At 41.8% G+C, this 24,482-nt stretch overlaps 3 protein-coding genes across 4 annotated transcripts; 1 reads left to right on the top strand and 2 right to left on the bottom strand.

Moving 5' to 3' along the window:
• Nucleotides 1-5,676: 5,676 nt before the first annotated feature.
• On the bottom strand, nt 5,677-11,748 carry LOC106653772 (uncharacterized protein DDB_G0290301-like). The gene is made up of 6 exons (XM_014373344.2): nt 11,715-11,748; nt 9,053-10,870; nt 7,200-8,899; nt 6,518-7,066; nt 6,027-6,431; nt 5,677-5,886 (listed from the first exon to the last, which is right to left on the bottom strand). Exons 1-6 carry the CDS (start codon nt 11,746-11,748, stop codon nt 5,677-5,679), a joined length of 4,716 nt encoding a protein of 1,571 aa, XP_014228830.2.
• Nucleotides 11,749-11,806: 58 nt separating this feature from the next.
• LOC106655537 (zinc finger protein 112-like) lies at nt 11,807-14,363 on the top strand. Of its 2 annotated transcripts, XM_014375967.2 has the most exons (3): nt 11,807-12,093; nt 12,174-12,458; nt 12,547-12,608. In XM_014375967.2, the coding sequence occupies exons 1-3, from the start codon at nt 11,950-11,952 to the stop codon at nt 12,562-12,564; spliced, it is 447 nt and encodes a 148-aa protein (XP_014231453.1). In that variant the 5' UTR covers nt 11,807-11,949; the 3' UTR covers nt 12,565-12,608. The 2 variants fall into 2 exon arrangements, with proteins under 2 accessions (XP_014231453.1, XP_023318541.1); XM_023462773.1 differs by having other exon boundaries at nt 12,174-14,363.
• Nucleotides 14,364-14,822: 459 nt separating this feature from the next.
• Nucleotides 14,823-23,810, bottom strand: LOC106653780 (cadherin-86C). Its single transcript, XM_014373357.1, is given in 19 exon segments — nt 14,823-14,848; nt 14,939-15,212; nt 15,522-15,782; nt 15,869-16,344; nt 16,424-16,693; nt 16,745-16,944; nt 17,016-17,229; nt 17,302-17,363; nt 17,562-17,716; nt 17,823-18,149; nt 18,225-18,383; nt 20,446-20,689; nt 20,789-20,981; nt 22,440-22,563; nt 22,645-22,785; nt 22,860-22,976; nt 23,068-23,151; nt 23,265-23,506; nt 23,591-23,810. Coding segments are annotated over 19 exon segments (3,789 nt in total).
• Between the last annotated feature and the right edge of the window lie 672 nt (nt 23,811-24,482).

Genomic DNA, 24,482 nt, shown 5'->3' on the forward strand with positions numbered 1-24,482 from the left:
TGTGCGTATAGTTAGTGCGGTCATCGCGTGCATGTACAGGAGAAATGCGTCAACGGACGAACGCGCGCGCGGGTTCTATGTACACGAGCTGACACTCGTGGTATGGATTTACAATCCTTTATTTTACATATACCTTTCGGGTTTTCAAAACTGTTTCGTTTTTCATGTGGGTGCTTTTATAACACCCGCCATTTTCGTCTGTATACAGAGTAAAAGCCGGTTATATACCTCTGTATATAACACAACGCCATATTCCCGCTGCAGCTAGCTGTATTATATACCTATATACTAGCTAGCTCCGAAACGGCGCGCTGCATCTCTGTGTGTGTACCGAATCTCTCCCACCATGGGGGTTATACACACGTATACCCAAGAGAGAGCATGGCTGCTGCAGCCTGTGTGTTGGTTCGTGCTTTCTCGCGAAAGCAAGTCTCTCTCTCTCTCTTTCACCGGTACATAGAGAGTAGAACGAAATTCCCCACTCTCTCTCTCTCCCGGTGCGCTATGCGAATCCCGCAGAGTCAGCATCCTCGCCACATATATGCTCCTGTGCCAAAATCCGTTTGGTTGCTCTCACAGCATCCCCCGCGCTTTGAAACATCCCGTGTTTTGTCGCGCGCACGCGTTTCCCCTCTTCTCTGCAGCTGCTTTTTTTTTTCTCGTCGTCGTCATCGTCGTCATCACCGTCATCGTCATTACGAGCTCACTCTCTGTACGGTGGAGCGCTCCATTGAGCCGCGCGCCGCTTTTGAAATATCCGTCATCGCGCGCGCGCGCTTATACCTTTCATTCGTCTACTTTATCACCCGCCCGGCCGCAAACGGCGGAGGTATATATAATGAAAAAGAGCAGGAGATATAGTGGAAGGAGGAGGGGTCATCAGAGCAGGTGAAAAAGCGGAACAGAAGCTCGAAAGGTGTGCATTAGCGTAGGTTGTGTCGTACCCGGGCCAAATAGCCCATCAATCATCGGCGAATTTCGGCAACGCGCCGGACAACGCCGGCGGCAGGGAACTATCAGCAACGTAGAGTTCTTCTCTTCTCTCGTAGACCTACTCTCACTCACTGACAAAGTGAGCGGAACACACACATACACACGTACACGTACACAAATTCACACACACACACACACACACACACACTTATACACATGCAACACGAGCGAAAGCAAGTTGAGAGCGAGTGAGAGAGAGAGAGAGAGAGAGAGCGAGAGAAAGAGTTAGAAGGAGGTAGTAGTTGGTATAAAGAACACAAGCTGGTGGGAGAAAAGTTTGCACGTTTATAGTTTTCACCGAACGGCAGCAGCGCTTAGGATTGCCGCTCGGCCGTGTATATTTATAGCAACCACGATGACTACGATGACGACGATGACTTTGGAGTATATTGTATACACACGCATGTACGTACAAGGGCTTGCACTGCATTCGCACGCACGCAAGCTCTATACTACCTAGCATCCCAGTTACCGAATCATCGACGGTTGAGGAGTGAATGTTGCAAAGAGGTGGTATTCCAGGCACTCGATGACGATGATTTCGGGGGTTGCCTTGCAACGAGCCGAGTACACACGCGATATATACGCAGTAGCAGCAGACATTATATATCTATAGAGGTGAATGATTGCCCCGTGGTGGTTTCACGTGCGTGTGCGCGCGATACGATACAGCTGCTGCAGTAGCAGTCGATGACTTTTATACATACAATGATGTTGTATTTCGACCTCGCGCGAGATCAATTTTTCATTTTGAAGGGTCACGCCCGAGCGCGGCGGCAGCTCGAAACGATGATTTTCCATGTTACAAAAGTGCCAGCAACTGACTCCGCGGTGCACAATATGTACGCGAGGGTGTAATTTATCCTCGTCGTCAAAAAGCTCAATGATGAAAGTGCACGAGAGACAAGCTGAAATGTTCAATTACTCTCGATAATGATTGTCCGCTCGCACCTAAAAAGGCTGCAAAGGCCCTCGAAAGTTAATGACTTTTGTGAGATAAAAGCTCGATCTACTCCGAAGAGTCGCTGCTGTCGATGCTCGAATGAAGCGAAATCGACGAATGACCCAAAAAAGAAAGTTATGAACAATTTATTCGATTTATGCAGACATAATTATGAATATATGGCATCGATCGAGCATCAAAAGAGAATTGAAATCCTTTCATTTAGTCCCCATTTTAATCTATCTTTCTCGAAAAAGCTCGCGATACATATTATAGTTTTCGAAAAGTATAAGCTCCTCAAAAAGAAACACCGATAATAACTCTCTTCATGAATCTTCGCATAAAAAGCCGCTCGCGCATATTCATTCGCTCGTGTCGCGTTGTTGATTCTCGTTCTACCGTTATATGCACTCGTATTACCAACACTACTACGTAAGCCCACGTGCATACGCACACACATACGCGCGCGCACACACGATACATAGACCTTTTTTTTTACCTTCTCTCTGGCTCGGTGCACTCATGCCTCGTGCGCTTTTATACACACATGCACTCTTCGCCGTTATGCTCGCCGTGGCCACAACAACATGCGGATCGCTTTATTAACTACAATTAACATTCCCTGTTTACCCATGGACTTGGGCGAGATATCGAGCGAAAAAAAAACATTATTAGTCCAATTGGAAGTTTATATACGCGCTCGAAAGGGAGAGTACTTTTTTCTCGGTGTGGGTGGGTGCAAGTTTATAATGTTTGTCGAACGATTCGGCTGAAAAAAAAACATTGTTTACTTCGAACGAGTTCTATATTTGTTTATAACTCCTCTGTACGGTATAGCGATTACGTCATCGAGTCCGAGAGTCATCGAGTGTGCAGTCGATGAAATTCAAATGGCGCAAAGCCGAGGTACAGTATCCTCTGTGTACGATATAAATTGATCACACGGCACGGCGCGCTTCGAAATAAGCTCCATCGCAATCAATACAAAGGGTTCGTCGCTGCTCGCCCTCGCCCGCAAGGAATTAAAGTTCCACAGTAGCCTGTATATGGGGGTGTAGCTGCGCAGATAATCAAGCTCCCCGAAAATAAAGTTACTGATGAAAAAAGCGCCACTGCTACCGCAAGCAGCGTATTGAAATCGGCTGCGGCAGCTCTGCCGCCGCGCGAGCTTATGAATATATGTATAGCACCTACTCTAGCTGCTGCAGTCTGCACTGCAGCAGCCCGCCGTGTCAGTGTGTGTACATCGTATATAAACATGTGTAAATATCGTGTCGCCCGTGCAGCGCCGAGTGTGCGTTATATCGTATGTACGTACACTCGTGCCCGCTGGGGAGCTGTTGCCAGCTCGTGCGAGTCTGCGAGTCACGAGGCCTGAATGTGTCGCAAACGGCCGGCCACTGACGCCTCGCGCTATCCGGCTGCCAGCATAGTCGAGGAGGTGGCACAGCTGCAGTGTATACATGCTGCTACTGCTGTACCGCACTGACTCGAGTATATGAAATGATATACTGCAGATATAGCGTGTACCGAGCGAGCTCCGCAAACTGACGCTGCGTTGATGATACAAATTTACAATTTTGGCCAGTTTTTATGTATCGATTGGTTTTAATTAATTTTTGTAATTGTCCCAGTTTTTTTACCTCACTGTTTTATTATTCGATATTAACAAATAATTAGGTAATTGATTAAAAAAACAGCGTTGAAACGAGAACTCTAGAAATCGGGCAGATAATCGAATTATGAATTGTTGATGACGTGCAACTATTTTTTGCATTCGTATCAATTATCCACATTGCCATTAGCTAATGATACTCTAAATTATCAATCGGAGTAAGTAAAATTGCCAGCATCATAAAGTCCGTGTCATCCCGCCCTGAATGATTAATGGTCATCAAAAATTTGGCAATAATTTAAATTAATCAATCGTGCAAAAGGTATAGAATAATTAACAATAATTTCGATTTTCAATTCGAATGCACGTTTACTTTTGAAGACGAGTACGATCCCGGCAACGCGAAATATCCCCGCAGAGTGAGCGGCACCGTTGGATCATATATACGTATACGTTCCATGCCGCGCCACGTATAGATATAACCCAGCGTCTTCCAATGTTTGTATATTGTACATATAAGTATGCTATATACATATATGTATTTGTATACATACAATATACAACATATATATGGTGGCTGCTCACAGTAACTCCACCTATATCATGCGTTCTCAGTAAAATATAACCAGACGTACAATATACATATATAAACATACGTAACATATAAGTTTTATGCGCGCGCGCGGAGGCTAAGGCCAAGTACGCGGGCCAATATACATGTATTTAATACCCGATACATGCATACGTAGAGGAGGGAAATTATAATCTCTCTTTCTCTCTCGACGAAACTCCTTGAAGAGTCTGTTCTCCAATTAAGTCGATTTACCGTCCTCCGGTTATGTTTGATGCTCCATTATGCATCTTCGCCTCCTCGCGCGTACGTACGCGATTCGCCCGGACCAGAAAAGCCTCGTTACATCGGGGGATCGTTGTTGTAACAATAAAAGGAGAACATTACGAGAAAAGAGAGGTCGCCCATCCATATGTACGTGCATATCTGCACTGGCGATGCTCCTCCTCCTCCTCCTCCACCACGAGAGCGAGGGAGCGCGCGCGCGCGCGCGCGGAGTAGTCGAGCCTCGACGAGAGCCATCCTAGGTAAACGACGCGGCCACGATAACTGAGCGGAGCTCGCACGCGCCTGTCGTAGGTCATGCACGCGCTCCTATATCTATATATACGATGCACACACAACACGTACACACATTCTCGAGCTGTGCAGTGCACCGCACTCGTTGCGTGCAATTACTCTTTCTCTCGCTCGCTCGCTCCGCATTGTGCGCGATATATATTTCGAGATGTATACTCGAGGTGTACGCGCAAGTCGGGTTGTCGACTCTGCAGGCGTTTTATGTAAGCTGGTATACATCGTGAAATGAAAAAGCTTTCGAGAGTTTTTCATCGTGTTATATTTATTGCTTTAGTTTAATTGTAAACTATTTAAGATATATACTATTTTTCGCTCGAGTGTTGGAGTATTTTACAGATCTTATTTCATACATATTTTTTATCGATAATAAATAGTGATTTTTCTGTACGAAGTCAATACTGCTTAACACTTCGTGTATAAATATTTCAATATATCGTATAACAGTAAAACAATAAATCATCTATAAAATGACCTTGGAGGGGATCGAAACGATTCAATACTCAACCGTCCGCAGTTGTTTTATTCAACTGAACCGACATCTATTATATACAAAAATTATCCTCGTCGCATAATTACAAAAAGTTGTGTACTTCATATTCAGCCTCTTCGATATATATCTACTACAATGTAATGTATTGTGCGATTGTTGTATATTACGAAAGAGAGTTCAGTCGTCGTTAACAATAGTAATTAAAGCTATATTATTTCTTTCGATTAAATTCCGTTGTACAATTACGACCGGTTATAATGCAACAATACGATTTCGTGTAAAATTTATCGATAAAGCACGTTTTACATTTTTAAAAAATCGTATACTTTTTTTGTAATACCATATGGATACTCATTGAATGCGCGTAGTGGTAGCACCGTGATAAATAATATAAAAAAAATTCGTGGTTACATCGATTCGTCCACGTGCTGTACATATGTTGCTATTTATAACGTTTTTATAACAATTATACAGCAATTCAGAGTTTAGGTCGGTGGCGTGCTGCTGTTGCTGTCGGAGCGCAAGTGCGTCGGCGACGCTCCGCTGTAAGCTATGTCGAAGACGCTCTTTTTGTCCAGCAGCTGCTGATGTCGCAGACGCGTCGTCGTCGTTGTCGTTTTGCCCTCGCTCTGCATCGACACGGCGATCCCCGAATCCAAATCGTCGTCCGGACGCCGACCTTCCGACGAGTCATCCTATATGTAGATTGCGAGGAAATAAAAGAACATAGAGACGCTTATCCGTGGTGTGCATTTATAACGACGAGCTTCGCAATCGAATACGAGATCGATTGTACGCAAGCTCAGCTTTTGGTTTAAACATTGTATGTACATACCTGAAAAGCCTCGGGTGACGGATGCGGCACCGGTGGCGGCTGCTGGTGCAGGTAGAACGGCATCGTTTGCACTATCCGCTCGTACTTGTACTCGGAGTGCTGGACCAGATGATGCCTCGGCTCTATGTGCAGGCTGCGCTCGAGGCAGGCGTCCACGGCCTCGCGCGGTGGCTTTTGCGGCGCGAAGATCTGCACCGGTGGGTCCTCCTTGCCGCAACGGCCACCGGCCTCGGCCTTGCGTAATTTACGACCCTGGCGCACGATGGCTTTCAGCTGTTCCGACTCGACGTTCACCAGTGGCCTGATTCGTAGCCGGCTTATGCGCTGCTGCTGCTGCGACGACGACGCGTTCGATTGATGCGACGCCGCGGATAGCGACTTGGCTCTCTCGCGCGATCTCGAGTTCTGTGTTCGAACGTAGCAAATATAAGAGTAAACATTTTTTGGATTTTTCTCTTCAATTTGAAATATAATTTCATTTTCTATTATACCTTGTCTTCGGCATCCTCCGCTCGCGAATGCTCGTCCGCTGATTTAGCTCCTCTCTGCCTTCTCAGAGGCCTTTGCCTTTGCTCTTTCACCACCTCGGCTTCTTTTTTCTCCCTCTTTCGCTTTTCCGCCTCTGCTCGTTTTTCCTGATACCAAGCCATGTAACGCGAACGGGCTTTCGTAATTTCCGGATCTCTGTTGCACGCCGCCGCCGCTACGTGCGGGGGGCTCTCTTGCAGAGACGACGCATCGCTCAACCTTCCGCTGCCGCTTTTATTATTATCGTCGTCCGAGCGGGTCTGCCTGTAGTGATGGCTCACGTGAAGCTTCAAATGTTTCGAGCGAATTTCGACGCGCCGCTGGTGATGCTGCTGGTGCTGCTGTCGGATGTTGCCACTGCTATCTTCGATTTTTCCGGACTCGGATATCTTTCGAAAGGACTCGGTGCGGCTTGTAAATCGATCGGATCTGTAGTGCTGCTCTTTGCGCTTTGCTCCGACGATGACGGGCCGTATTCGAGGATGATCCGTGCGAGTTTTCGCATCGGCAGTCTTGTGTGTTGGTAAATAATAAAGTGAAAATAATAAAGTCATTCGAGTATTTAAATTTAAACTTTTATTGGACGTCCAAAAAAAAGTACACAAACTAAGATGCGTGAAATGAAAATTCATACGCTTCGCTTACCTTTTGCGTCGTCGTCGTCGTCGTCGTCGTCGCTTCAGTAAATCCCATAGATTTCGACGAATCTGTGCGAATCTTTTTCGTGGGCGACCTCGGTTGATCCATGCTCATCGCTTTCCCGGAAGGATATTTTGGTTTATCTATCGGCGGCACCTCTATTTTCTGGGGAAATATTGCCGTCTTCATCTGCGTACCCGGAGTTTGCTCGCTTTCTAAGCTCCACTTTTGGCAAGGCTTAGTCGCTGCTGCTGCTGCCGCTGCTCCCTCGACATCGACTGCCTCTCCATCGGATGAAATTGAATGTCTAGGCGTACCATAAGGCCGCGTATGTAAAGCGGTTTTGTTCGACATGTCACTTGCACACGATGAGTCGTCGTCGTCGTCCTCGTCGTCGCTGTCGTCTATGCCGAAGCCCGTTGCATCCGTCACACTGAAAAGTGGTGCAGGTGGATAATCTGATTTACGCTGAGGAAGTTTGATTGGACTCTTTGGAAAGGACGATTTTTCCAGACTTTCTTTTATCTGCTGCTGCTGCTGCTGCTGCTGCTGCTGCAGCGGCTGTGGCTGATGGTTGACTTTCTTTTTCGGCAAAGATTGCGTTGGCGAAACTTTAGAACTTTGACCTTGAAACTGATTTGATTGAGAAAGTTTTAAAGGAAGCTCGCGACATTTTTCAGGCTGGGTTGACGGCGAGGTTGACTCTTTTTTATTACCCGCTTGCTTTCTCGGCGAATCAGATTTATCTTGTTTCGAGTTTGATGTTTTATTCGATTTCGAGTCATTTATATTGTTTGGATTATAAGTTGGTAACATACTCGATGATTCTCCGGCATCATTTCTTATATTAATTACATTTCTATTGTACAGTAAATCACTATTGGTTAAATTTTGAGATTGTTCATTGTCACTCAACGAATTTTTCATATTTATTTGATTTTGGGTATCATTATTATCATTCACGGAAGTATCCACTCGTAAAGGAATTTTACTGGGCTCGCCGATATTTTCATTAGTCTGATTTGAATTGACGTCAGATACCGATATTTGATTTTCATTAGGACAAGAAGTTGTTTGCGCGCTATCGATCATATCGTCCAATGAATTTATTTTTAATATATTATTAACCTTCATCAGTGTATCATCAACAATTTCAGAGGCTATTTTTTCTGCTTCGTCGAATTCTATAGATGGTTTAATACTTTCTTCAATTTGTTGTGAATTTTCTGATATTAATTTGTTTTCTTTATTTTTTTCCAATTCTGTTTTTATCGACTCTTTAACTGGATTTGGCGAGTTTACAGGTAATTGTTTTTCATCGCAAATTACAGTAATTACTGGGTCGGTAATTTCAATTCCTTGATTTGTATCGAAAATTTGATTAGTACTCAATGGCTCTTCACCTGAAATATCATTCAATTTCATTTGAATTCCACTATCCGTTTGTTCATCTTTGTTTTCATTTAACACTGTTTCTTCAAGTATTTGATAAGGAATAGTCTCACTTTCATTAGACTCTGTTGATATATTTTGCCCTACTTTTTGTTGATCTTCTTTAAATTCATCTGAATCCTTTGCATTATTTACATGTTCAAGTGTTTTGTCGGTCTTACTTGATTCCAAAGATTCAGATTTTTCAATTTTTTCACTCAATAAATTCTCATTCTTTTCCAAAACTTGATTAGCCATAGATGCATTACTTGTTCCTACAAGGTACAAAGTAGTAATAGGTAATTTTTCAATTTTTTCTTCAATTTGTGGTTTTATAATTTCATTAAGATTGGCTGAATCAACAGACATTGTTTTTGAAAATCCTTCAGATTTTGAAACCTCCTTCAGTGGAGCTTCTAATTTTTTACTGTACTCGGCTGCATTCGCTGCAGTTTTGTTCTTTTCAATTACGATGAAAGATATTGCATCATCTGATTTGGGATTATCTGAAGAAGATTTATCACTCATGGATTTTTTCTTATTTTTTTGTGCATCATTTGTACTCTTTGATTTTTCACTGTCTTGTTTCTTATTTTGACTATTGCTTTTGAACGTTTTAGCTTTTTCAGTTTTTAAAGGAGATTGAGGAACTTCACTTTTTTCATTATTTTCAAAACTGCTAGATAATTGATTGGCCACAGTCTCTTTTGCTTTTTGAATCAAACTAGTGACTTCTTGTTCAACTACACTTTTCACGTTTTCAAGAAATGCATTTTGATCGAAGGTAGGGGAATCTTTCGTAGTTATTGATTTTGTTTCTGGGTTCGATTTTTCCTCTTCAGATGTAGCTGATTTTTTATTCATACTACCTATGCTTTTTCTTGGGGAGGAAATTTTACTATCGTCACTTGATGTAAAACGTGAATTTCCTCGTTTTGATTTTCTTTTGTCCCATTCGCTAACAGTTTTGTTTTTAATCGGTGATACTTTGTTCTTTTGTGAAATCTTCTTTTCAGTCCTTTGAACTGTAGTTGATTTACTTTTTTTTACTGGTGATTCATTCATTGTTTTTGATGAGTCAGAGTTTTGTTTTGATTTTACAGGAGACGAATCACTTTTCATAATTGAAACAATTTCAGTGTTATCAAGTTCTTCATGATCTGATTTATTAACAATATCATTTTGCTGTTTTTCTTTTTGTAATTGAGAATCGATTTTAGATATAGCATGAGTTGTTTCATCTTGACTTTTTTGTTTTTCACTGCTAGATGATTGTTTTTTAGATTTATCACTACTTTCTTGATCGGAACTTGCAACGTGTTTTTGTTTAACTAATTTTCTCTCTGTTATTTTAGACCCTTCTTCCAATGTTTGAGTTTTTTCTTCAACTGTTATTTTCGTAGGGCTAGTTTCTCTTGATAGACTACGAGTCGTGCGCCGTAGCATTACCTCGGATTTTTTCGTTATATTATAAGTGGCTGCACTATCATCTTCCGACTCCTTCTCTGTTTTGCTTCCTCTCTTTTTAAGCATTTTTAATTTATCATCACTAAACTGGCGAACTTTTTGCTGAAAATTACTGAGCTCTCGTTCTAAAACCTTAAAACTTGGCTCCATGAAATTACTTTTTTCCAGCTCTAATTTTTTTTCTAATCTCTTTCTCGGAGGTTTTACGGGTTTTTTACGTATTTTACTTTTCGTCAAGATATTTTTTTCCTTACCATCGGGAGACGAGGTGGTCGAGCTATTATTTACAGTAGATTCTTTAATTTTCTTCTTTTGAACGGTGATATTTCGGGAAATTATTTTTGGCATTTTTTGTTTAACAGCGGATTTGACGTCAGAGCATGTCTTGGAAAACTTGCCCTTTTCTTCCTCGACATCGGAATCGTTCGATTTCAATGAACTTGAAAACTCCTTCAAAACATCCGGTGACACGGAAACTTTTCGGCTACTCTCCGTGACTTCGATTTTCGTGCTGCTCGGAGACGATCTTCTTTTGCTCGGAGACGATCTTCTTTTGCTCGGACTCAACGCTGAACTTTCCTCGGGTATCGGTGTTCTGACCCAAATCGTCTTCTTTGTTTGCTTGAAATTCTCCTTTGTCTCGACTTTTCCTTTCGATTTTGATTTTCGCCGAGTGCGCGAATCCTCGTCCATGTCCTCGGTATCGCTACGACTTCGAGCGAAGTTTTCCGTTTGCGTGGCGGTCGTTCGATCAGTTTGCGTTGCCGTGGCTATTTGTCCTGAGTATATAAACGAACAATAATTATAATAAAATATTTGAGAAATTTTATAAATGAATCTCAAAACTCGAAGCTAAAATTACGATTGAAATTGTTGTCACTTGCTGCATGTGATTATTGTTCATTATAGTCTCAAAAACCTGGGGATGATGAACATTTTGATAGGTATTTTGTCTATAGCTATTTTGGTTAAGAATCTTGTTATTTTCGTCAAATATGACTACTTTTCTAAATTTGAGATTGTTCTCTGACCTTCTTTTTGGCTTTAAGACATCAAAAGTCAAAAGAAATATCCTCTGGGGTTAGAAAAAATGGCATCAAAACGTCACGATACTAATTAAGTGAATTTTAAACTTTAAATGCACAAATTCAAAAATTTTATAAATTATAAAATGTCTAAAATCATTAAAAGAATCCGTGTGACTGTAAATATTGCAGTGTATTTATATAATCCAAAAAATTTTAAAAAGTAATTAAAATTTTCCATTAATAAATTAAGAGCAATATCTGTTAAAAAATTATTATATTCACAGTAATCGAGGAATATTCTCTAAAATGTTCATTCTCGCTCGGGGCCAATAGTGAAATCCGTTATGACAATTATTTTTACGAAATTAGTTTTTCTCACTATGCTTCGTACTTCATAGAATTAATTATTATTTTTCCGTTTATCGTTACAATAAATTATTTATGTTTACTAATCACTAGACAAGAGATACACCGTATTATTTCATCAAGTGATTTGTAAATATTATATTATCGAATTAAATTCGAGCTATATACGGAAAAAGTATTTTTAAGCAAATAGAAATGTGCGCGTTTATTGCCGCGTTTTATTGTTTACGTCGCGTGTCGCATACATGACCTTTTTTCGTCATGCTGCCCGGCTCGTAGTATTTTGCGTGTATTCCATGATAACGCTACGCTACACAGAGGACTGTGCGAGAAGCTAATCAAACATAACCTAGCATTCTTCGCATAAAAACAGCTCCTCAAATATAGCGAGCATAGCTCAGCTCTTCTTGCCAATATTTTGTTTAGTTAAAGTTTAATTTTTGAAGAAATGCAAAGTGAGAAAAATGGAATCTAGTGATATACTTGATTGTGTAGAAGTCAAAGACGAGCCTATTGATGAATTTCTCATTGAAAATAACTATGAAGTTTTTGATGAGGTACCTGATCATAAAAACCTCCGAATCATATCATTGTCGCAAGAAAATTCAGTAAGTGTTGAAAATTATATCTAACTGGTATTGTAGTTGTTTTTAATAAAATTTTTCACGTAGCTTTAATTTTTCAACAGACACATACTCTTAGGAAATGTGACGTCAAACACGTATCTGAAAGTGATGGAACAAAAATAGTTTTTCAATGTGAAGACGTGAAGCCCACATTGAATATATTAGCAGTTAAAAAAATTGACGATGATATTGGAAACATAATTAAAATAGAGCCTGCAAGAGATGTGAAAGAAGAAATTTTTAGCGATGCTGCAGAAGGATTGAATTTGAATGTTGATTATGAACTCAATAACGATGTGAAATTAATTTTTGAATGTCAAAATATGAAACCTGTTAATCTATTGTCTGTAAGTAAAAATGATGATCATTCGTCAAATTATTTCCAAAATGTAAAAGATAGCGATGATTATAAAACTCAAAACAAAATTAAATTAGAACCTGACGGTGAAATGAAGCAGGAATTTTTTGGTAATGTCGCAAAGGAATTAAGTTTGATTTCCGACTGTGGACTCAGTAATAAAAATAATATCAAAAGAAACAAAAAATGTAATAACGAAAATAGACTCAAAACACCACTCGATATGGCGCAGAAGGGTGTCAAACATACATGTGATATTTGCCAAAGGAAATTATCAACGAAGGCGAACCTCCAAATGCACATCGATATGGTGCATAAAGGTATCAAGTATACATGTGATATTTGCCAAAAGAAATTCTCAACGAAGGCATACCTCCAAAGGCATTATGATTCAGTACATAACGGTATCAGGCATACATGTGATATTTGTGGAAAGATATTTTCCCAAAAAGGTAGTCTCAAAACTCACATTAATGTGGTGCACAATAATGTCACACAAACATGTGATATTTGCCAAAAGAAATTCTCAACGAAGGCGAACCTCCAAATGCACATTAATATAGTGCACAATCGTATCAGGCATACATGTGATATTTGCCAAAAGAAATTCTCAACGAAGGCGTACCTCCAAATGCACACCGATATGGTGCATAACGGTATCAGGCATACGTGTGATATTTGTGGAAAGATATTTTCACAAAAAAGTAGTCTCAAAAATCACATTCAGTCGATGCATAATAATGTCACACAAACATGTTGTAATATTTGCCAAAAGAAATTCTCAACGAAGGCGAACCTCCAAATGCACATTAATATAGTGCATAACCGTATCAGGCATACATGTGATATTTGCCAAAAGAAATTCTCAAAGAAGGCGTACCTTCAAATGCACTATGATTCAGTACATTACGGTATCAAGCATACATGTGATATTTGCCAAAAGAAATTCTCAACGAAGGCATACCTCCAAATGCACTATAATTCAGTACATAACGGTATCAGGCATACATGTGATATTTGTGGAAAGATATTTTCGCAAAAAAGTAGTCTCAAAACTCACATTCATGCGGTGCATAATAATGTCAAACAAACATGTGATATTTGCCAAAAGAAATTCTCAACGAAGGCGTACCTCCGAATGCACATCAATGTAGTGCATAATGGTATCAGTCATACATGTGATATTTGCCAAAAGAAATTTTCAAAGAAGGCGTACCTTCAAATGCACTATGATTCAGTACATTACGGTATCAAGCATACATGTGATATTTGCCAAAAGAAATTCTCAACGAAGGCGTACCTCCGAATGCACATCAATGTAGTGCATAATGGTATCAGTCATACATGTGATATTTGCCAAAAGAAATTCTCATGGAAGGCGTACCTCCAAATGCACTATGATTCAGTGCATAACGGTATCATGGATACGTGTGATATTTGAGGAAAGATATTTTCACAAAAAAGTAATCTCAAAACTCACATTAATGCGGTGCATGATGATGTCACACAAACATGTGATATTTGCCAAAAGAAATTCTCAACGAAGGCGTACCTTCAAATGCACATTAATAAATCGCATAACCCTATCAGATGTACATGTGATATTTGCAGAGAGATATCTTCACAAAAATTTAGTCTCAAAAGTCACCTTGATGTGGTGCACAAAGTTATTAAATACGCATGTGATGTTTGCGGAAAGAAATTCCGAATTAAAAGTAGTCTCATAATCCATGTTGATCAAGTGCACAATGGTATCAAGTATGAATGCAATATGTGCGGAAAAAAATATGCACAAAAATATTATCTTAAACTCCACATTAATGCGAAGCATATGGGTTTAAAAAACGCATGTGATCTTTGCGGGAAGATATACGTATCAAAGCGTAATCTTAAAGTCCACATTGATTCGGTGCATCTCTCAAGAATTTCAACTCAATGAACTTGTAATATATTGATTATAATTGAATAGAAAATTAATTTAAAAAATGTTGATCATTTTTCATCGTGTAAAAAGAATTTATAAGTTTCATAAATTGTTTATACATTTTCAAGAAAAATGAAACCCATTGTAAAGCAAATAAAATTATGAATCCCTTATGTTAATGCTAATTTTGTAATGCTCGTAACTTTTCAGTATGTTTCACCCTGAACTCCACAAGTTTCAAAATTATTTACCCTGTTCACCCTATCAATTTTTTATAAGAGGATTTTAGGGTATAACTGTATGAAATTACTATGAATATATAGTGATACTTTGTAAAGTATTTTTTTCAGTGCAGTTTAACATTCAACAAAAATTATTCCCCCGCCTGTCCATTTTTTTGGGAACTCAATGAATAATCATCAACGTTAATTACAATATTTCAGTCGCGATTTTAGCTACGAATTTTAAGGATTTTTTTAATAGAATCACTCATATAATATATTCCAAAAACAAAACGGTATACATTTTGAATATTATGCACGTACCAGGGAGGCTTTGTGTTTCGAGGAAGCTCGAATAGTCGGGCAGAGCGGCAGCGTGCAAGACTCCTTTGCCCTCGCGCTCTAATAAAAGTCTCGTTAGCAGCGCATTCTGTCTAACCAACTCGGCGTCGTGCGCCCGGTAGGCGCTCTTGGATGTTTCCGCTGCTGCAATTTCCGCGTCTTTCAGCGGCTTGTTGTTGGCTGCGAGGATATCTCTGCCGGTGTATTCGTCGCTTTCGACGTCTTTTGATGCGTAGCTCGGTTCGTTGATTAATTTCTGGAAAAGTCGGTCGAAAGAAAAAAATCAAAACTATGTCACTTTGCCAGTGCATAAACAATTCTTCTTAAAAAATTTTTTTTGAAAAAATTTTTTTTTAAATTTTCATAAAAAATTTTTTTTGAAAAATTTCTTCTCGAAAATTTTTTTTTAATAATTTTTTTTTAATAATTTTTTTTTTATACTTTGCCGGCTAGGTGCTACCGCACCTCTTGATACGTTCGAAACAAAACGCGCTTCGTTTACGCGTAACGTTTTGTTAACGGAAAACGACGTCGACGTATAATGATGATAATAATAATATAATACCACGCGCTCGAGTCGTTGCTTCTGATTAGGCTGGCGCTGCATCTCTAATCTCTCGGGTATAATTATAATTTCTGCCGGCTCGTTTGCCGCCCTCTTGTGCTGCGACGCGATGACGACACTGTGATCGAGTTCTCCGTCGTGAATGCTTCCTTGATAACTGTCGCGCTGCTGCGAGGCCTCTTGTTGAGCGCGACGCGCTTTTTGATCCTCGATGAAGCGCTGCATCAGAATGTCCTTGCCGTCGTCGTCGTGATAAAAGTCCTTTACGCACCAAAAATAAGTATACGATGAAATATTTTACTTTTGTTCAATTTCAAAAAGGGTGTCAACATTTTTTTCCAATTTACCGGATGCTCCTCGATCTGACCTCTGGTAACTAATCTCAACACTTCGGCGTTTCCATCTCTGTAAAAATGCTGCTCTCTGTTGGATCCACCGACTTCGCCTGTATCAGGCGCCGCCTCGTTGCTGCCTCGTGCTTTCTCGTGCCTCCTCAGCGAGTCGAGCTCCGCGTCATCGGTGTAAACTCCTTCGCGAGCCGCCGTCACTTGATCGCCGTAAGGAACCAATGGCACGATAGTGTATTGCGGCTGTTGTTGTTGCTGCTGTTGCTGCTGCTGTTGTTGTTGGAGGCCGCTGTGCTGGGGAGGTCGAGCTGCCTGCATCCGATCGTAGTCGGGATGTCGATGTCCCGGCGGCGCGACGAACGCATCGCCGGGCAACGAGGCGATGCCGAGATTTTTCGTGTTTCGACGATTGAACTGCCACTGCTGGCGCTCGGGATCTGCGCTCCAGGCCTCTTTTCGCTGAGTGCAGTATCCGACTGTAACGAGAGGGAAAATTATCGACGTTTATTTTTAGAAAATTCCTATCAATTTTATATCGAAATTTGATATATTTACCGTCGATCATTTTCAAAGGTTTGCGATGCAAATGACGCTTCGGCCGGCCATTCGTGCGCATAACAATGGTCTCGGCTGAGTGAACTCGTCGTTTACGCGGCTCCATGTAAAACGGACAGCTCGAGCAGACACAACAAGTGATGAGCGTGATCAGCGCCGCGAGTATTAAGAGACCCAAAAGCACGAGGAGCCAAGTCAGAAGTTTATTTTCAGCCTTATAGACGGTCTACAGATTAGCAGTAATTTGGTTTTTAATTAATACGTATAAGCCTCAATGGTTCGAGTTTAAATAAACTATTATACTCACGACTTCTTCGCTACTCGATTGAGTGATGGAAATGTTTTTCCCGTTTCTCGCGCCGCTCGTTTCGCCAGCGCCTTGAGAATTTCCCGACCCTTCGTCCACGGGTTCCATGCCGCTAATTACGCCGAATCCATTAGCGGCCAGCGATTCTCTGATTTTATTCACGTCCACCAGTGTACCCGGGCCGTTTTGCTCGACTTTTGCTACTACTACGCTTCTGCGAAAGAAAATGTTAAATTTATAATTACTCGAAATACAAGCTCGAGCGATGTAATTTTTTTCGCTTACCGTTTGCTCGAATCTTGGGTACTGGGATTGATTTGCGCTGCGTACGGTTTGATCTCTTGAATGGTGACTCTGCTGCCGGTAATGGTGGCCAATGTTTCGGCGGTCTTTTTGGGATCGGGATTTTCGCCGGGCATAACGAACATGACGATGCGAGCGAAGGCAGTCGTCGGATGCATAATCCGGATCTGAACGGTACTCGAGAGATGCGGTACACCTTTAAAAAAAATATAAATTTTATTTCTTACTTCGCTCGAAATTCGGTAGTTATCAAAATAATAATACGTACCTAAATCGTAAGCTCGAGCAGTCAGTAAGAACAAAACGGTGTCCTCGGCTCGTCTCGTGCGGGTTTTATTTTCCAAGTGGTGACTCGACGAGTTCGACAGGGTCGAAAAATTTTCAAACTGCGACGAGTCGTTCGCGGATTTAAGAACACTCGAAACATTCTGGACAGTCGTCGGCGTTAACGAGGAGAACGAGGAAGAGGAGGAGGATGAGGAAGGCATCTCTGGCTCGGATAGCCTGAGCTGTTTCCTCAAGTTTGATGAAGCCCTCCGGGCCTTTCTCGCTTTGTTGTTGATGACTACTCGCAGCGTAAGTTCACCAGTCTCCTCATCGAGTTGAAATTTATTGTCATAGTTACCGTTGACTATTTCGTATCGCACGACATTGTTAGGTGGCTCGGCGTCGGCGTCTACGGCCTACAAATTATACAAGTTTGGATTTATAATTCATCACCTAGTTTTCGGTCCAAAAAAAAGGAGTAAGTATGAATTATGAATCTCGTCTAGAAAATCGCGTACGAACCTTGATAAACGCTGGAGCGGTAAAATTTGATAAATCTCCGTTCAGCGCGAAATCGTAGACGGCTCTCTCGAAAATTGGCGCGTTGTCGTTGACGTCCAAGATATTGACGATCAAGGTGGCCACGCCGCGAAGACCCCGGCCGTCCTCGTCTCTCGCCTCGATCATCAATTCGAGTCTGGGCGTGCGCTCGCGATCGATGATGGAGCCCATCGTCACGGACACGACGCCGCTATCGGGATTGATCTCGAAAGCTGCGCCTCCGTCGCCGACGATCCTCACGTACTGAATTCGTCCGTACGCACCGGAATCTCGATCGGTCGCGTGAACCTGCGTAATCAAGAGTGCAATTTTTATAATCGATCCCTGGCGTGCACGTTTTTGTCTCGAAACAATGTTTTTTACCTGTATAACTTTTGTGCCAGGAACGGGATTTTCGGGCAGCGTCACCGTGTAAAGCGACACATCGAAAATCGGCGGATTATCGTTGACGTCGCGCAGAAATATCGTCACCGGCACCGAGGCCGATAAATCTGTCGCCGGTCCGACCTCCTGCGCTACCAACTGTAATGGATAAAAGAACATTGTAAGGATGACGCTGTTACTCTGACGAGTTTGGATTTGCGCATTTTCATGCTGTGGGCCAATTTAGCTTTAACTAACGTTGATGAATATTAGTTCACTGCTTGAAAATGCGTAAGCCCAAAAGCGTCGTTGCCATATTGCAATCAGTTTTGCGAAAATTTAAAATGATCAACGAAAGGATTTTGAAGCTTGGGTCGAATCACCTACATTAGTTTTTCAACGCGAAGGACAAGTTCGATGAGATTATTCCGACGAGTTTGGCCTCACACATTTTCACGTGATGTACCTCGAGTATTACTTCATCACGTGAAAGTGGGTGAGCCCTAAAGCGTTGTAGCCATTTCTACGATCAATTTTGCGATAACTTGGAAAGGCGACGGAATTACCTACATAGTATACAGTATTATTCGTGTTTACCAATTAAAAAATGATTGACTTTTCAACGAAAAAATTTTTAAGCTTTTGCCTAATTATTATTAGCTTTTCAGCACGAAGAACAAATTCGATGAGACTATTCCGACGAGTTTGGCCTCACACATTTTCACGTTGTGTACCATGAGTATTACTTCACCACGTGAAAATGAGTGAGCCCTAAAGCGTCGTTGCCATCTCTGCGATCAGTTTTGCGACAACTTGGAAAGGCGAAGAAATTACCAACATATAATCACAGAATTATTTCGTGCTCATCAACTCAAAAATCGTTAGTTACTCAACGAAGAAATTTTGCAGGGACAATTTAAAAGATCTACTTGGTATCGTTGTTGGTAATTTATTGAACTAACGAGTCAATAAATCGGCGAATACTTTTTAATCATGATATCAAGCAGATGGCGTCTAAACATCTATTTACGCAAAATTAATATTTCCTAAACATCAAGTTTCTAATAACTATACATTCTTTGTTAAATAAACAACATTATGCCTTATATTATTTGTTTTTTCATTTCGTTTTTATAAGTGAAACTTCTTATGAAATTGAACGAAAATGTAAGCATTAATATTTCAGACAATATTTATCGTGATGAGTGGTGTCATATTTGATCATTAGGTTTCCGATTTCAACAACAGATGGAGTATTGTAAACGCGTCAGTGACAAAAAATTATTCTAGGGGTAGGGTGGCGGCACCAGTGAATGAATGGATTCACAAAATTATGCTTATAATCAATTGATCTAAAATCTAAATTTGCATTAATTCCTAGCTTGCATTCAAATTTGTGTTCGTTAGGACTTATTTCATAAATAAAAAAATTGAAATACATGAAAAATAATATTTCATAAAGTTATAAATGATATAACTCAATAAAATGGGGTACCCCAGTGAATGAATGGTAAAGAACCAATCAATGAATACTCTGGACCCAGTGAATGAATGAATTATATTATGAGAAAGCATTGAGAGGTTGGGAATTTTATCGACATTATGTCCAGTTTTTTTCACAGTTTTTATTTTACTAGCACCTTTGTTCGTTTCGGTTTTAGCCATCGTTAATAACTAGTTTAAATTAAGTTAAAATTAGCCTATAATTAACGTAAATCTAAACGATGTACGCACTGCGCCCTGCCTGCATCGTCTGCGACCTAACCTCAAACATTGGCGGGACGGCAAAAATATTGTCTTTTCATTTACTGGTATCGCGCCATGCCAAGTCGCATTATCCCAGTAAATGAATATATTCATTCACTATCGACTCTTTATGAATTTTTGTGAAAAAGTGAAGCTAGTTTAACTAAAACTGATCATAGTATTTCAAACTTCAAGCATCAACAAAATAAAAATAATTTTTTGACATGGGTTAAAATTTCCTTTCATATTTTAATTTTAATCTTTTCTTGGTCATTCATTCATTGGGGGTCATTCATTCATTGGTGCCGTCACCCTATATAACCATTTTCTTTTTCATTTACTTTTTAGTATTGCTGTAATCTTCGATTATATTCGCGGACTGAACATGAAAGAATTTAGCATTCGATCGATACATATCAATTCAATTCCGCACATTTATCGATATTATCCTCGCTCGAGTTCGAGTAATGCTCACCGTGCAGCGAAGACTTTTGAATTTTTCGTAATCGATCAGCGTGCTGTCTCGCACCGTGATCACGAAGCTGGCCGATCTCTCGGCCACCGAGGGGCTGACTTCGAACGTGCCGTTGTTGTTCTTCAATTTCAGCGCGAAAACCCCGGCCTTGCCGATGTCCTCGTCCTTCACTCGGGTCGAGTACACGTCCGTGAACTGGATTATCGTGCCGGGCTCGGCGTTTTCATCCAGCCACGCCACGTAACTGCGCGCGAGGAAAAATTTTATTCATTATAACGCTGCGGCGCCTCTCGGAGAATATATGCATGTACAATATAGAAAACGTTTAATTTTAATAACTGACTTTTCGTTCTCAAAGTAAGGTGGATTATTTCCAGGTTCTCCGAGCAAGAGACCGAGCTCAACGATGGTCGCCTGAGCCGGTGGCTCGTCCCTCATCGTTCGTATCTCCTCGGCGACGATCTTCAGAATGATCGGAGCTCCCACGTGAGTAATCTTTGTTAATTCTTCCAATGGCTTGGCCAATGTTATTTCACCTGAGACAAAATTTCAAATTATGTACAGTATGTATCGTGGTTGGCACGACTGAGCATTTAATTTTCATTTTAAATTATATTCATCAGTGAAAATGCTCACGACGCTAACGAAGATTTTATGCAAGGTTTACTTAAAATCGCACTTAAGGCTCTATTCGACGGTAAATTTTAACACGCTATACCAGCTACTACAACGTTTTCCCTGTAACAACGATCGCACACGTCTAATTTTCCATTCTCGGGCGCGCGGCAAATCCTCGAAACCCTTGTATCATTCTGAATTCCCATAAAACTAGCAGCCTAGCTGCAGCTGCATTTGAAATAGCGCCAGCTAGTACGCGTCGCTGCTGCAGTTGTAGTACTGTACGCGCGCGGGGGGGGGCGGGTACATAGTAGGCTATACATGCGCACTTATACGTGTAACGCATTGCCGAGTTTCTTTATCCCTTAAGCGGCGTAACGCGCGCTACGCGAGTCGCTTATTATTAAGAAATGGCTTGGCAAACGAGTAGTCGTAATGGCACGATGATGTACTTTCCGTTTGGTTTAATGGCGTTTCGAGCCAAGTTGCGGATAATTAGATGCAAATTCCCACTGCTTGTATGTGATTAAATTTTCTTTTTCTCCTCTTTTCGTGGGGATTATATCGTGTGTATTACGTGTTCGCGTACCGTGTGTATATGCGACTGGCGAGTCCGAAAAAAAGAGGAAAATAGTTATCGCGTGCGACGACGTCGAATCTCGATACATTTCCCATGAAGATAAGGATAAAGGATAATCAGCTTGTATAGGTCAATCGGTTGCTTTATCAACACAGCAATTACTCATAACGACCCCGCCAAAGATCTCCTCGATCGACACCCTTGAAACTCGGCGAAAAATCACGCCGATAGGGCGAATTGCGTGCGTTAATCGAACGACAACGCATATACACACGATCCTGCGCCAAGCGTGGTAAAAGGACGATCGTTATCCTCTCCGCGGCTTAGGTATTACGCTCGGTGGCTCGGCTTGGCCGCTCGAGAGAGAAGATAACAAAAGTTATACGAGGATATCGCATGTCCTCGCGCACAAATGGAATACGATTTTTCTACTGCGGCTTATATGTGTAACGCTCCGCAACTCGCCGCAACTCGTATACACATGCATGTATACGTGTTATATGGGTACGTACGCGGAGCGCGCGATAAGCCGCGTAATACATTTGCGGTCTACGTACGGCCGGGCGCGTGCAACGAACGATCGATACATTTATACGAGCGAGCGTTAGCGAGCGAGGAACGCCGCTAGTTTATATATATACACGCGTCATGCTGTATCCCTTAACGAGCGCCGAGTGGGCCGCAGCTCGCGCGCGCTCGGTCCCTCTATACATGGCAAAAGCGTGAATTGCGCTTGACGTGGTTTTCGAGTGTGTAATTGTATGGATTGAAAATATAAAAGATTATTATTAATCACCGGTAGTTTCCGAGACGTTGAAAAATGTCGTGAACGGGTTGCCCTCCGAGACGAGTCCGTAGGTGACCTCGCGCGGCACTCCTTTGTCGCCGTCCTCGGCGTGAACTCGCAAGATGATGTCGCCCTGCGTCAAAAATGTATACATTATATTTTGGTAAACAATCGTCTTCCACGCGGTGCGATGCATTGGTTATTAAATACTCACGGGCTGCACGGTATTATTGATTTTCGTCAGCGGCGGCGCCAAGGTAAATACCGGCGGGACATCCTGCACATCCTGCACTATAACGACGACGTGACAGCCGGCTATGTTTCGCGTGTCCTTGCCGGGTATCGTGTAAGGGTCCTGTTAGGCAAAGAATTTGGTATATTATCAAACAATAATGGCAAGGAATGTGCATGAAAATTGATCCAGCTTACCGTCGCGTACATCGTGAGGGTGTACATCGACTGAGTCTCAAAGTCCAGCTCGCCGATGAGCGTGATTATGCCCTTCGTTTGACTGCCCATCTGTCTCTGTCTTATTTTAAATAATTCCTTCGGTTGCTGTGATAAATCGTTTGCATTAGTTCTCTCTCAATAGTAAAACTATTTATTTCAAAATTTTTGAACATCTCGGGCGACTTACCCAAAGCTCTATATACACTGGTTTTCCACTCCATGGATTCGACTCAACGAGGAGATAATCCAGCTCCTTTTCGGGTTTCGTGTCCTTGGTAATTGGCAAGAAACGATACGTTAAGGTAGGTTAATAATTAAATTACAGTCGCGAGGCTCGTCAATCACGTTCAAGATTCATATCGAATGAAGCTGAAAAATAATCACCTCGGGCACCATGATAAGCGAGGGAATGTGTGGAAAGATCCTATCGCGCGGCGTCGTCGAATTGGTGACGCTGATCGTCGCCTGCATCGAGTTCACGTCGCCCTTCGAGTCCCGCACGCGCACCACGAAGTCGTGCAGCCTGCCCGGCACCAATCGCCGCGTCAGGATCACGTTCGCCTGGCACACTTTGTTGTACAGGGTGCAGGGCAGATTGTCGATCTTCACGATGGGCGAGGTCGTGGCTGGAAAAAAAAGGAGAAAACATTTTTTACCGCTGCCTCCCCCCTCAAAGTTGACGATGCGAGCTTTTGTCGTTCGATTCGTACCGATGATCTCGAAGACGAGGGGAAAATCGGCGTCTTGATCGGTGGCGCGCAGACGAAAGACGACGGAGTCGACCTCGGCGTCGGCCGGCACCAGGACCATGCCCATGTCCGTGGACACGTCGAAGCGAGGGCGCGCCGCCAACACGCGGACGACGACCGACGAGGCGAGGAGAAAGCTCAAGCAGATCAACGTCTTGAGCCATTCTTCCGCCATTCGCATTCTGTTGGAAAATAGCATGTACATACCATACAAAGCGATATAAGTTAATTTCAACGAATCAACGTCGTGAACAAATATTTATGTTACGTAAAATCGAGTGTCACTGTCGTGCCATATACGTGCATTATTGCACTTATGACGCTCGACGCGATAAACGCGCGGTTGATTCGCCCATTCTATTAAATATAATTGCCACATCGGAGAGGTACCACTCGTCTATCGTATATAATATAATCGAGCGAATCCAAACTCGAACGTACAGCATATATAATATAAAGCGCGGTGTCAACGGCGTACATACCACTTGCCCATTACTATATGTATGGATGTATGTATGTATGGGGGAGTCGCGTCGGACTGCTGCTCCACATTATATTCACGCACGAACTATCCTCAGGCTTCGTGAGCGCTGACAAATACATCCAAGCGTACTGCTCGCACATTTACACCACTGAGAGAGAGAGAGAGAGAGAGATATGTATAAAATTCGACCTCGTTTTATACCCGCGCGGACACGTACATCTAGAGAATCGATTTATGCCCGGCGAATACGGAGCAATGCGTTTATCACGGATCTACATCTGGACGGGTCAGTCGCCGGAGCTGCACACCCAGGAGCGAACTTCCTACTTGGATATATGTATACAGCAGCTACCTCGGCTGTCCGAGAAG

This window comes from Trichogramma pretiosum, unplaced genomic scaffold, assembly GCF_000599845.2.
Source record: "Trichogramma pretiosum strain Unisexual culture from Peru unplaced genomic scaffold, Tpre_2.0 scaffold1, whole genome shotgun sequence".
In the NCBI taxonomy this organism is placed as follows: Eukaryota; Metazoa; Arthropoda; class Insecta; order Hymenoptera; family Trichogrammatidae; genus Trichogramma; species Trichogramma pretiosum.